The following is a 12378-nucleotide window of genomic DNA, read 5'->3' as shown; positions in this document are numbered from 1 at the left end:
AGGCGAATCCTAAGGATATCATGGACGGACAAGATAACCAACGAGACCGTATTACGAAGAATGGATAAAGAAAGAGAGGTGATGTATACCATTAAAAGGAGAAAGTTAGAATATCTCGGATACATAATGAGAAACGGCACTAAATACAGGTTACTGAAGGTAATCTTTTAAGGAAAATTATTCGGAAAGCGAGGAATTTGGAGAAGAAGAATATCATGGTTACAGAACCTGAGGAAATGGTTCTCCACAACAACAACTAGTCTATTCAAAGCATCAGTTAATAAAATAATTATAACCAGAATGATCGCCAATATTCGAAACGAGTAGGCACCAAAAGAAGAAGATTAGTCTAAGCCAATTAGACGAACTATGTACCATACCACTGACCAAATTATGTCTTCTTTATTATCTATGAGCAAAAAGTAAACCTCTGCCTTAATAATCAACTAGTTTCAATTGGAAATAAGCCACAATTTTACCAAAAAAAAAATGATTTTATTAAAGTTTCGACGCCCAAGTCGGGTGTCGTTGTCAAAATACAAAATATTGTTAAAAATGTATAAACATTTTCAATTATTTTGCAACACGAAAATGCAGCAGCTGCATAATACTCTGGTTAAATCGGAGAGTGCAGAAAGAGTCTATACCGGTTTCGGAGGTCTTTCCCCCTCATCAGTAGTCCCATATCCTCTTCTCTCCGATTTCCCCAGGTATCCTACTTTGGGTCTTTCCGAATTGCAAAGAAAGAAATGTCACGGATGAACTAGAGCCATCTACCGAAAAACAAAGTAAGTTAACAATCGAAGTAGCACAGAAAACGACAATATAATATCGTTCCCATACCACCAGATTGACAGCATGTGGAATACTTTCTTTGGTTACACCTCCTGAAATTTTCAAAATTTATAAATCAAACAGGATGCCGAGGAAATGAAGATGAGAGAATTTTAAATAATTCACAACTCATCTGCTCAGCGTGGTAAAAGTTCCAACAAGAAAGATTCCTTAATACTCATACAAAAGAGTAAATGAATTAAAAATGTATAAACATTTTCAATTTCTTTGCAACACGAAAATGCAGCAGCTGCATAATACTCTGGTTAAATCGGAGAGTGCAGGAAGAGTCTATACCGGTTTCGGAGGTCTTTTCCCCCTCATTTTTTCCCCCAAACAACGTGTTCTGAGGGACTAGAAACCTCAAATTATTTTAGTGATGACAACTTTGGCATGGTTCTGATTAATATTCGTTCTATAAGAAATAAAACTGATGAATTATTTTTGTTTCTGGAGGAATTAGGATTTCCTCCGATAGTTGCGGTTACAGAGCACTGGCTTGAAGTTAACGAGCCTTTTTTTGTAGAAAAATATACCACAATTGCCAGGTATGATCGTCCAAGTTCGGCTCATGGAGGCACCCTGATTCTCTCTAGAAATAATGATTTTTCTCTGGTAACAAAATATGACTTTTTGTTAAGTGAATCCTTCTTTGAGTTTTCCTTAGTTTATAATAAAAATCTTAATCTTTACATTATTTGCATTTATAGATCACCTGATTCTACCGTGGAACTATTTTTTCAGAACCTGCTAAATTTGTTAGATGACCTGCCTCATAAAAGCAGAAAAATTATGTGCGGTGATTTTAACATTAATTATGCTGCTGCTAGTGTTACTTAAGTGTCCCTGGCAAACATATTTGAATCGTATGGTCTCTAAATGCACGTTAATTCTCCTACAAGGATTACAAAAACTACATCTACCATAATCGATTATATTGTCTCAGATTTCTCACCCCTTGATGTCAGCTCTACAGTTATTAATGCGGGACTATCTGATCATGAAGCAGTGTATACGAAGTTTAACATCTTCAGCAAACCCTCCTCAGAACCCGACGTTTAGGTAGGATTTTTTCCGCCCAAAATTTTCGTAAATTCCAAAATTTATGCTTAACTTCTGAGTGGCAATTTCTTTCTATAGACGTGGACTATGATTTCAGTGTTTTTCTAGATAAGCTTCTCCACATCTTCAATAAGGCATTTCCTTTAATTCCTATTAAGCCAAAACATCGGAAACCTTGGGTTACGAAAGGTATTCGCATATCAGCTAAGAATATGCGTTCACTACTATACATCAAGAAATTTACTACCAATGTTGCTGTCACTGAATATATCATGAAGTACAGGACAACATATCTAAAACTTGTCAGGTCAGCTAAAATAGCCTATTATCAAAATCGTATGGGAAGCTCTAAAGTGTTGCAAAAGAAATTTGGTCTATAATAAACGATCTTCGAAATAAAACTCACACTGCTCAATCATTGTACCTTCCAAATCCTGAGAGTCTAAACGACTACTTCGTTAATGTGAGTAAAAATATAACATCAACAATTTTGCCGCAACAAGATCCCATTTCCTATCTTCCTAATTCAAGACAGGTCTCTAATTCATTATTTTTACGACCAGTCGATAACTCTGAACTGATCCAAACAATCAATAGTATCAAAAGCAAATCATCCTGTAGTACTGATGGACTATCTATAAAAATTTTCTCTAATCTCACAGAAAATGTGTTGGAAATCCTCCTCTCACTAATTAATGATTCCTTCGAAAAAGGTATATTTCCAGAGTGCCTAAAGACAGTCATTATTATTCCTCTTCATAAGGGTGGCGAAAAATCTGATGCCTGCAACTATAGACCTATTGCCTTACTACCGGTACTCTCCAAAATGATTGAGAGACTCATTAAAACTCGACTTATGTCCTTTATCGTTGATAACAACATTTTATCACAAAATCAGTTCGGCTTTTTAACAAACAAATGTACCACTGATGCCATGTTTTCTGTACTACACGAGGTTTACCAAGCACTAAACAATAATCTTTATACTGCCACTGTTTTCTGCGACTATGCCAAAGCTTTTGATTGTGTAAATCACGACATCTTGATTACAAAACTAAATTTCTATGGAATTCGAGGTATTTCTTTGAATTGGTTCCAATCCTACTTGAATAATCGGAAACAACTAGTTAGAGCAAATGATACTGACTCTAGTCTCAAAAACATCGTATGTGGAGTACCACAAGGTTCAGTATTGGGTCCTATACTGTTCCTTATCTTTATAAATGACATCACTAATTTAAAAATCGATGGAAAAATTTTTCTTTTTGCTGATGATACCAGTATCACTTGGAGCAACTCAAATATTGCAACTCTTCATGCTACTGTAACTTCTGATCTGCTTACAATAAAAACCTGGCCTGACTCTAATTTACTGTCGTTTAAAGTAGACAAAACAATAGCATTATCTTACAAAGGAGCTCTTCAACCCTTACCTCTTAATATCAGCCAGATCAGTACCGTTGATTCTGTAAAATTTCTTGGTATTTTTTTAGACAGCAACCTCAAATGGTCCCTTCATATCGATTCGTTAAGTAAGAAACTCGCCTCAGCTTGCTATGCAATACGATCTGTCTCAAGGGAACTCAATTTAGCATCTTCTAAAATAACATATTTTTCGTTGTTCGAGTCTCATCTTCGATATGGTCTTCCTTTTTGGGGTTCTAGTACAGCTGCTCAATTTGATGTCATTTTTAGATTGCAAAAAAGAGCAATAAGATATTTGTTTGGCCTCAGAAGATCTACACATTGCAGAAGTTACTTCAGAGATCACGAAATTTTAACACTTCCATCTTTATATATTCTAGAAACGGTTTGTTTAATTCGTAAACACCTTCATGTCTTTCCATCAAGGCCCAATCATCTTTACTCCACCAGAAATTCAATCTTTGATATTTATTTACCGATTCCATCCACTGAGTTAGTAAAGAAATCTATATTATATTCCGCAAAGAAACTGTACAATCATCTTCCGTTACAACTTAAATCTGCAACATCTTTCCCTAAGTTCCGTAAAATGACAAAAGCCTATCTATCCAAAAGACCATAATATTCAATAGAAGAATTTCTTAATGAATAACTAAGAAAATTGGGTTCCATACGCAGTAGCATAAATTTGTCAGTTCCTTATGTTGTATCTATTTTATTTTATTTGTTGTATGTTCAATTTGCAATTTATATATATTTTGCAATAAATTGTTTTTGTCTTGGCTTTTATATCTTATACTGTACATTATTGACGATTTATCTAATTTTAGTAAATTGTAGTTGTTATTTGTTATTTATATTATGTTTTTCTTTTGACTGTATGTAAGCTTTGTCCATAAAATTGTAAACATTTTCAGTGACAATAAAGTATATTTCTATTCTATTCTATTTTGAAAATCTCAGGAGGTGTAACCAAAGAAAGTATTCCACTTCCACCTGTTGTCAATCTGGTGGTATGGGAACGATATTTATTGTCGTTTTCCGTGCTACTTCGATTGATAACTTACTTTGTTTTTCGGTATCTATATCAATTTACACCGTTATTAATCAAAATGTAGAATTGGCGCAATGATTTGAGATGATTGTAATTTCGAGATGAAATCTATTCATGTAGACTTTATTGCATTTGAGTGACATTACATTTTCCATAAGATTTGTGCGGTGTGCTTCGCAATATTTTATATAACAATTATTTGTATAGGTGCGAAAGTTTGGCAGAATTAATTTGGTTGAATCGGCAACAAACTAAAGAGGTTGAAAGGTTGAAGCAGAGAGTACCTATGGTTGATCCGCCTGTAGTAGCTGATGTGCTACCTCACCTACTTCAGGAGTTTACACAGTTGCTGTCGACGCTAGTTACCTCGACTTTTATTATCGAAAAACAACCTCCACAAGTAATGAAGAAAAATACGCGGTATGTACGTTATTTCTTCTAAAAAGATAGTTTTCTTGTTAATCCTGTATATTTTTTTTATCTTTCAATATGGATTAGAAATATTTAATATACATTATTTCCGTTATTTGCACGCCATCAATTAAATTTTCACGTTGTCACCGTATAACCAACTATACACTGACAAGAAATTAAGGAGGATGACCCATAAATATAATATACATAATATACTAATTGTATAAGGTGCAAATGAAATACGCCGTTTCAATATTTTACCTTTTTTTTAATTTTTTTTAATATTCTTTGAATTGTACTGAATATTTTTATTTAATTTAAAAATAAAATAATTCTACCATAGTTTAAAAAAAATCACAAAAATTTGCTTCAAATGTTCATTTCAAATTATAGGAGCCCCCAACACTTAATCAGAAGAATTTGTTGGAATTCATAATTATTTACTTTCTATCGGTAGAGAGTAGACAAATATTGTTTTGTGTTGAAATTTGAATTTATTTCAGACATTTATTTCGAAAAAGTAAAATAGGTTGACAACGACGTTTTTTGAATAATTTATTCTTAAATTTTAAAGGCGAAGACATTAAATGTCCCCTTTTCCACTGAGGAAGGAAATTCTTTGACTTTCAAAACAGTGGGCCAATATATAAACCTACTTTGCGCTAAATTAACAACGGCTCATTAAATAAACAATTGATTTAAACAACTAAAACAGTGTTGCCTACACTTAGTACCCAGATATACATAATTACTTTGTTAATTAATTTTTAATATCACTAAATGGATTTATCAAACCTGATAAAATACATACATTCGAACAATTAATTACATTAATTAACTGAATAAATTTGTTTTAGTTTTTTTACGTTCTTTGTGATCAAAAAATAAGATTCTGCGCAATTTTAGCTGCCTACAGCCGAAAACGTCAATTTGTAGATTTTATTTTATTTAATTGGATTGCAATTATTGATTTAAAAATTTCAAAAAATTCAACGCATAGCTGAGACGCTTACAAAACATGTCTATTTTTTATGGACCCATAGCTCAAGTGAACATAACCTCAAAATTTTTTTAAAACGCGTAACTTTTTTGGAGATTGCTGCAGGTCTAATTTTTTTGTATTTTGTGTATTTTATCAGAAACTACCTATAACTCTGATTTTTTTCAGATTTTTCCGTATTGTGTGCCATCTTAAAAAATCCGGAAACTGGTTTTTAGGGGGTTTAAAGGTGTTTCGGCCAACTTTTGAATCGGCAAACTAGTTGTTTTTACACACTATCAATTTTTTTGAGAACACACCTGTTTGCCGGTTTGACCTACTTAGAAGTGTGTACAAGTCATACAGTCTTTTTAAATTTTTCAATATCCTAAAAAACTCAGTTATTTCAAATTATACATAACATATGAACAAAACCTTGAGTTGATCTATTTTGAAGTCAATAAAATGGAGAAAATTACCAAAAACCCCATAAATAACCAGTTTTTCATATTTTTGAAGATGACGCATCATACGGAAAAATCTGGCAAAAATCAGAGATATAGTTTTTGATAAAATACACAAAATAACAAAATTGAGCTACGAGTTCATAAAAAATAGACATCTTTTGTAAACGCCTCAGCTATGCGTGTGAATTTTTTGAAACTTTCAAATTAATTCCAACCCAACTAAAAAAAAAACAAAATCTAAAAATTGACGTTTTTTGGCTGTGGGTGGAGGGGGAAGGGGGTGACGAGCTAAAATTGCGAGTGAGGGCATTTTGCCTATCTTAACGGGGGTTAACCTTTATGACAAAATATGTTGTTGCAAAACATATAAACGTAACACACTGTATATTCATAAATATAACTATAATCCGTTCGTTTTTAGATTTACTGCTAGTGTTCGCCTCCTGGTTGGAGGAAAACTGAACGTTCATATGACGCCACCACAAGTTAAAGTTACAATCATATCAGAATCGCAGGCGAATATGCTTTTAAAGAATGACAAACTAGGCAAAAATGAAAGTTCTGGAGAGCTTTTAAATAATATTGGCACAATGGAATACCAACAAAGCTCCAGACAACTTGCGGTGAGCTTTAGAAACATGCAGTTGAAGTCGATCAAAAGAACCGAAAAGAAGGGTAAGGTTCATGGTAGGTTTAGTTTAGTTAGGAGTTTATTTTTAAGAAATGTTGCTGGTAAATGGGCACAGCGCCCAAAGGCCATAAAAGAGGAAAAAAAGAGTAAGGTTTTTTCATCATCATCATCATCCAGTCTCAAAAGTCCACTGCTGTCCCTTTGTCTCCATTCCAATAACTTCTTTGTCCATCGCCCATCTGTCATTCTAGCTATGTGTCCTGCTCATAGGCTATTGATTATATTCAAAATAAGCTAGCTAAAATTAACTACAACGTTAACGGGGTTTTATTATTTCATATGGTCAATGGACATCTATATATGAAAAAACCGCGGAGTGCTACCATTTAAAGGGGTGCGTTTTTGAGAAATGGGTGAATTAGTCCCTGGGCACAGGTTACATTAGGGTGAGTTCTATTCACTTTTGGTACAAACATACCTGCATAAAAATTGTTCCTGCTTTAATTTCCTATCTAAATATCACTTTTTAAAGTCAATGATACTTTTTTTTACAAAAATATATTCAAAAGAAAAAGCACAAAGAAACCCAAAAGAAATAAATTTTGTTTTTTGTCCCATAACTTTTGTCCACGAGGATATAGGTATAGACAGTGCTTTGCGAAAAAAAAACCTACATATTTCTTCTTTAAAATGTTGTTTAGTAGAGGTAATTAGGATTCATAGTTTTCGAAATATGATTTTTCAAATTTCGCCACTCACAGCAATTTTAGGCAATTTTCCTTGTTATTTTGCAAATATTGTTCTGTAACTTTTTTCTACGTAACTTTAGGTATATACAATGGTACACGTAATAGAAATAGAAATCAATTACCTTTAAAATGGTCTACTGTATAACGTTGTACGACTTTCTTTTAAAGACATTATGGTTTTTCAAGGTTTTATACTTTTAACGATTTTTTATAATATAATATAAACATAAAATAATATTATTATATAATATATTATATATTATATAATATTATATTATATATTATATAATATCTAGTATAAAAAAATATATCATTTTTACGATTATATTTGAAATTTCTCATTATAACTTTTTTTCTTCTACATTTAGGTATATATTATTATATTATATAATAAATAAAGCTTATTTACTTTAATGGTGTATTTCAAAAAATTCAAAAATACAAAAAACTACAGATATTATTTTTCAAAGTACTTGCAACGATTTTTGATTTTAGGATTATTTTTTAAATTTCTCATTATAACTTTTTTTCTTGTACATGAATATACTATTATATTGCTCAATAAAGAGGGCTTACTTTCTGTTCTTTAAAATGGTGTATCATCTATATTTAAATAATGGAAACCGAGTGATCCTTTGATATTTTTTTACCTGTATTATTTAAAATTATTTCTCTTACAAAAATTACATAAACATTAGTCTTAGAAAACATCACTTTAGTTAAAATTATTTAAACGTTGACATTTAAAAAATTTTCAAAATCAAAGTCCATCTCTTCGTTAGCATTAGCTTCAATATCTTCCTCTGACACTTCAGTTATCTTAGAGTTCCCACAATTAGTACCCATTCACATGCATCTTTGTAGAATATTGAACAACTAATTCCTATCTTCCTACAACCGCAGTTTTTTGTACAAATTTTGTCGTACAACATTATACAGTAAACATTTTAAAGGAAATTGATTTCTATTCCTCTTACATGTACCATTGCATATGCCTAAAGTTGCGTATAAAAAAGTTACAGAAAAATATTTGCGAAATAACCAGGAAAATTGCACAAAATTGCTGTGAGTGGCCAACTTTGAAAAATCATATTTCAAAAACTGTAAATCCTAATGACCTCTACCAAACATTATTTTAAAGAGAAAATATGTAAGTTTTTTTTCTGTGAAGCAATGCTTATACCTATATCCCCGTAGACAAAAGTTATTGGACAAGAAACAAAATTTCTTTCTTTTGGGTTTCTTTGTGCTTCTTCTTTTGAATATATTTTTGTAAAAAAAAGTATCTTTGACTTTAAAAAGTTATATTTAGATAGGAAATTTAACCAGAAACAATTTTTATTTAGACGTGTTTGTACCAAAAGTGCATAGAACTTACCCTAATGTAACCTGTGCCCAGGGACTAATTCACCCATTTCTCAAAAACGCACCCTTTAAAATGGTAGCACTCCACGGTTTTTTCATATATAGAGATTCATTGACCATATGAAATAATAAAACCCCGTTAACGTTGTAGTTCCTTTCTATAGTACACAATCAATAGCCTATCATCTCCATTTTAGGCTATCCTTTCGATGACGTCAGTCACCTTTGTTCTTCTCCTGATTTCTTCGTTTTTATTTTGTCTCACAGAGTTATTCCTAACATGGATCGCTCAATTCTTTCCTGTGTGACTCTCAGTTTGGTAGCCGAGGCTTTTGTGATAGCCCGATCAGGGAACACAACATTTTACGAAAACCTAAAAAAAATAAAGGAAGAATGAAAATTTGGGAATAGGTAGTTGAAATTGTCTATTATTAATAAGAAAAAGTTTACAATTCTACATCCCCTCCATTTTACAAAAATTGAGAAATAAGGGGTGAAAAATATTTTCTCGGGGGTGCAAAAATATACGTTTAAAATAAGTCCGAAATTGTATAAAATTACTTATTCTAAGTAACTTTTGTTCTATAGAGTTTTTTCACTAAGTTAATACCTTTCGAGTTATTTGCGAGTGAATATATTCATTTTTAACAAAAAAAGAACATGTTTTTGTACGGTTTTTCGCAGATAACTCAAAAAGTAAGTATTTTAGCGAAAAAAATGATTAGCAAAAATATAGCTTATAAAAAACTGAAAAAAATGGTGTATGCATGAGGTCTGTAGACCCAGTAGAAGCAGAGTTGTAGCTAATGAAAAGTAGGTTCTTCTTCGTCAAATTCCAAATCGAATATTTCAATTTGAAATAACCCAAAAACGGAGCTCTTTTCTGGGAAAATTCATTACAACTTTTTTAAAGTGTTTAAAAAAGGTTTGTTTTTGTTTATCAAAAAAAAATCTAACATCAAAAGTAAGTGAGTTACGCTCAAAATATTGCTGATTTTTTTTATTTTTTGCTAAAAAAATCGCGAAAATCACCCCCTAATTAGCTTCCCAAATAAAATTAATCGTTACCGCTTGACAAGTTACGTTACTTATGTATTGTTTATATTGTCTATGAGTGTCATTGGTTTAAAGTGCTCATTTTTGAAAAAAATTGGGTTTAAAATAAAACACTTTTTTTAATTTTGAAAAAAATGGAGTTTTTTATGAAATTAACTCAAAAAAAATTAGTAGTAATACCAAAAATTGGTTATCCTATGGCTGTTCAAAATTTGCCTAAAATCGTGATTAGTTACTCGTTCAAGCCATTTTAACTACAGCTTTTTCAAAAATAACAACTTTGAATCGATGAAACTTACAGATCATATAAATAATACATAAGCAAAGTAACTTGTCAAGTGGTAATGATAAAAATTATTTGTGATGCTAATTAGGGGGTGATTTTCGCGATTTTTTTTTTAACAAAAAATAAAAGGAACTAACAATATATTGAGCGTAACTCACTTTTAATGTTGGAAGCTTTTAAAAAAAAAAACAAAAATACACCTTTTTTTAAACACTTTAAAAAAGTTGAAATGAGTTTTTCCCGAAAAGTGCTCCGTTTTTGGGTTATTTCACATTGAAATATTCGATTTGGAATATGACAAAGAAGAACCTACTTTTCATTAGCTACAACTCTGCTTATACTGGGTCTACAGTCTACAGAGTTCATACATACACCATTTTTTCCATTTTTATATAAGCTATATTTTTGCTGAGAATATTTTTTTCGATAAATACTTACTTTTTGAGTTATCTCCGAAAAACCGACCAAACACATGTTTTTTTGAAGTTATAGTTCTTTAGGCACGAGGGTGAATTTTTACATTCCTTGGTGCATGCGCACACCCACAGTATGTTATTAGCAGTATTAGTCGCTCAAACGTTATACGGGATCTGTTTGGGTGTTAAATTCATCTGTCAATAATTGTTCAATATGGAGATTATGGATAAAAAAATGTTGTGTATATATTCGTTTTTATTGTTGTGATGGCAGAGAAAAAAGCAAGTTTATAATTGTAGTGACTTTTTAAATAGTTTTTAAAAGCGACAGGTACGTAATAATTGTAAATGTTTCAGTATCCTAATAAAAAATTACATAGGTACCTACCTATTTGGAAAATTTAAAATGAATCTACCAAAATAGTATAAAATGCTTTGATTTACATAATTTGATTACCATCAAAATTTCTACATATATTCACCTAATATATTGATATTCCACAAAATATTCTTTTAGTTCCACAAAAATCAAACTAATTTGATTAAATTCATATAAGTAATAAACAACTACTATCAAAAAGTTTATGGTGTAAACGTTAAGTTGGTGTATATTCCCACATAACAGACACGCGAAGGTGGCCAGTGGGAAAGCACTTCGACCTTCGATCGGCGGGATCGACGGAAAGCGGGTTCGATCCCCAATGCAAGTTTATAATTTTTTTATTTTTTTTATACATTTTATGATTGTAAGTATATTATTATATAATTTTTTCAGAAAATACGTATTTAGTTAAAAATTTTGGCAACAATTATTGTTCAGAAATCATTTCTTTGTGGCATTTTTCAATGTGTTTGTGTGTGTTTTATTATTTTATTTTTTTAATTTTTGGTATTGTTTTAAGGTGCTAGTACACTTTAGAAGACCAAAAATAAGCATTTTTTCAAGATTTTTTTTCTCAGAACCTTTATTAAAAATGAACATAAAACTTTTTACATAATAGTATCTATTTCTTAAAGAATACAAAAAATATATCTTTTTTATTTGTGTACTTACACTAATATTGTAGAGGGCGCCAAAGTCGAGGCCTCGAAAAAAACTAGCGCCGATGGCGGACACTTAATCTCAGGATTGGTATCTCTGAAACAAGAAAATCGTACGGCATTTGAAAAAGAAAGGTTTCTTACGTGACAATTTACCACCGTTAGTGAAAAATTCCGCAAAAGAAAGATTTTACGGAAATTTTAAAAAAATTTGTGAAAAAATCGCCCGTTTTCTTCAGTTTTTCATGGTTAAAAAATATGTATCTTTTATTTTTTGGTTAAATTGTGGTAACTTGTCACGTAAGAAATCTTCCTTTTTCAAATGCCGTACGATTTTTTTGTTTCAGATATCCCAATCCTGAGATTAACAGTCCGCCATCATTTTTCGAGGCCTCGACTTTTGCGCCCTCTACAATATTAGTGTACGTGCATAAATAAAAAAAGATATATTTTTTGTACTCTCTAAGAGTTAGAGATTAATATGCAAAAAGTTTTATGTTCATTTGTAATAAAGTTTCTGAGAAAAAAAATTCTTGAAAGAAATGATTATTTTTGGTTCTGTAAAGTGTACTAGTACCTTAATAAAAATTTTTGGAAAG

General features: G+C 31.2%; 1 protein-coding gene across 2 annotated transcripts in view; it reads left to right on the top strand.

Annotated features, from left to right (window-relative positions):
- The window catches only part of LOC114330294 (signal transducer and activator of transcription 5B), a 61141-nt gene that overhangs the window by 24792 nt on the left and 23971 nt on the right, over positions 1-12378 (top strand). Inside the window, exons 7-8 of one of the 2 annotated variants that reach the window (XM_050644812.1) lie at positions 4583-4795; positions 6657-6910. In XM_050644812.1, the coding sequence (XP_050500769.1) occupies positions 4583-4795; positions 6657-6910 (467 nt within the window). Of the gene's footprint in view, positions 1-4582; positions 4796-6656; positions 6923-12378 lie in introns of both variants that reach the window. The other variant, XM_050644807.1, reaches the window with a different exon arrangement.

This window comes from Diabrotica virgifera, chromosome 1 (genome assembly GCF_917563875.1).
Source record: "Diabrotica virgifera virgifera chromosome 1, PGI_DIABVI_V3a".
Classification (NCBI taxonomy): domain Eukaryota; kingdom Metazoa; phylum Arthropoda; class Insecta; order Coleoptera; family Chrysomelidae; genus Diabrotica; species Diabrotica virgifera.
Note: the sequence above shows the minus strand (reverse complement) of the source record. Positions and strands in the feature narration are given on the sequence as shown.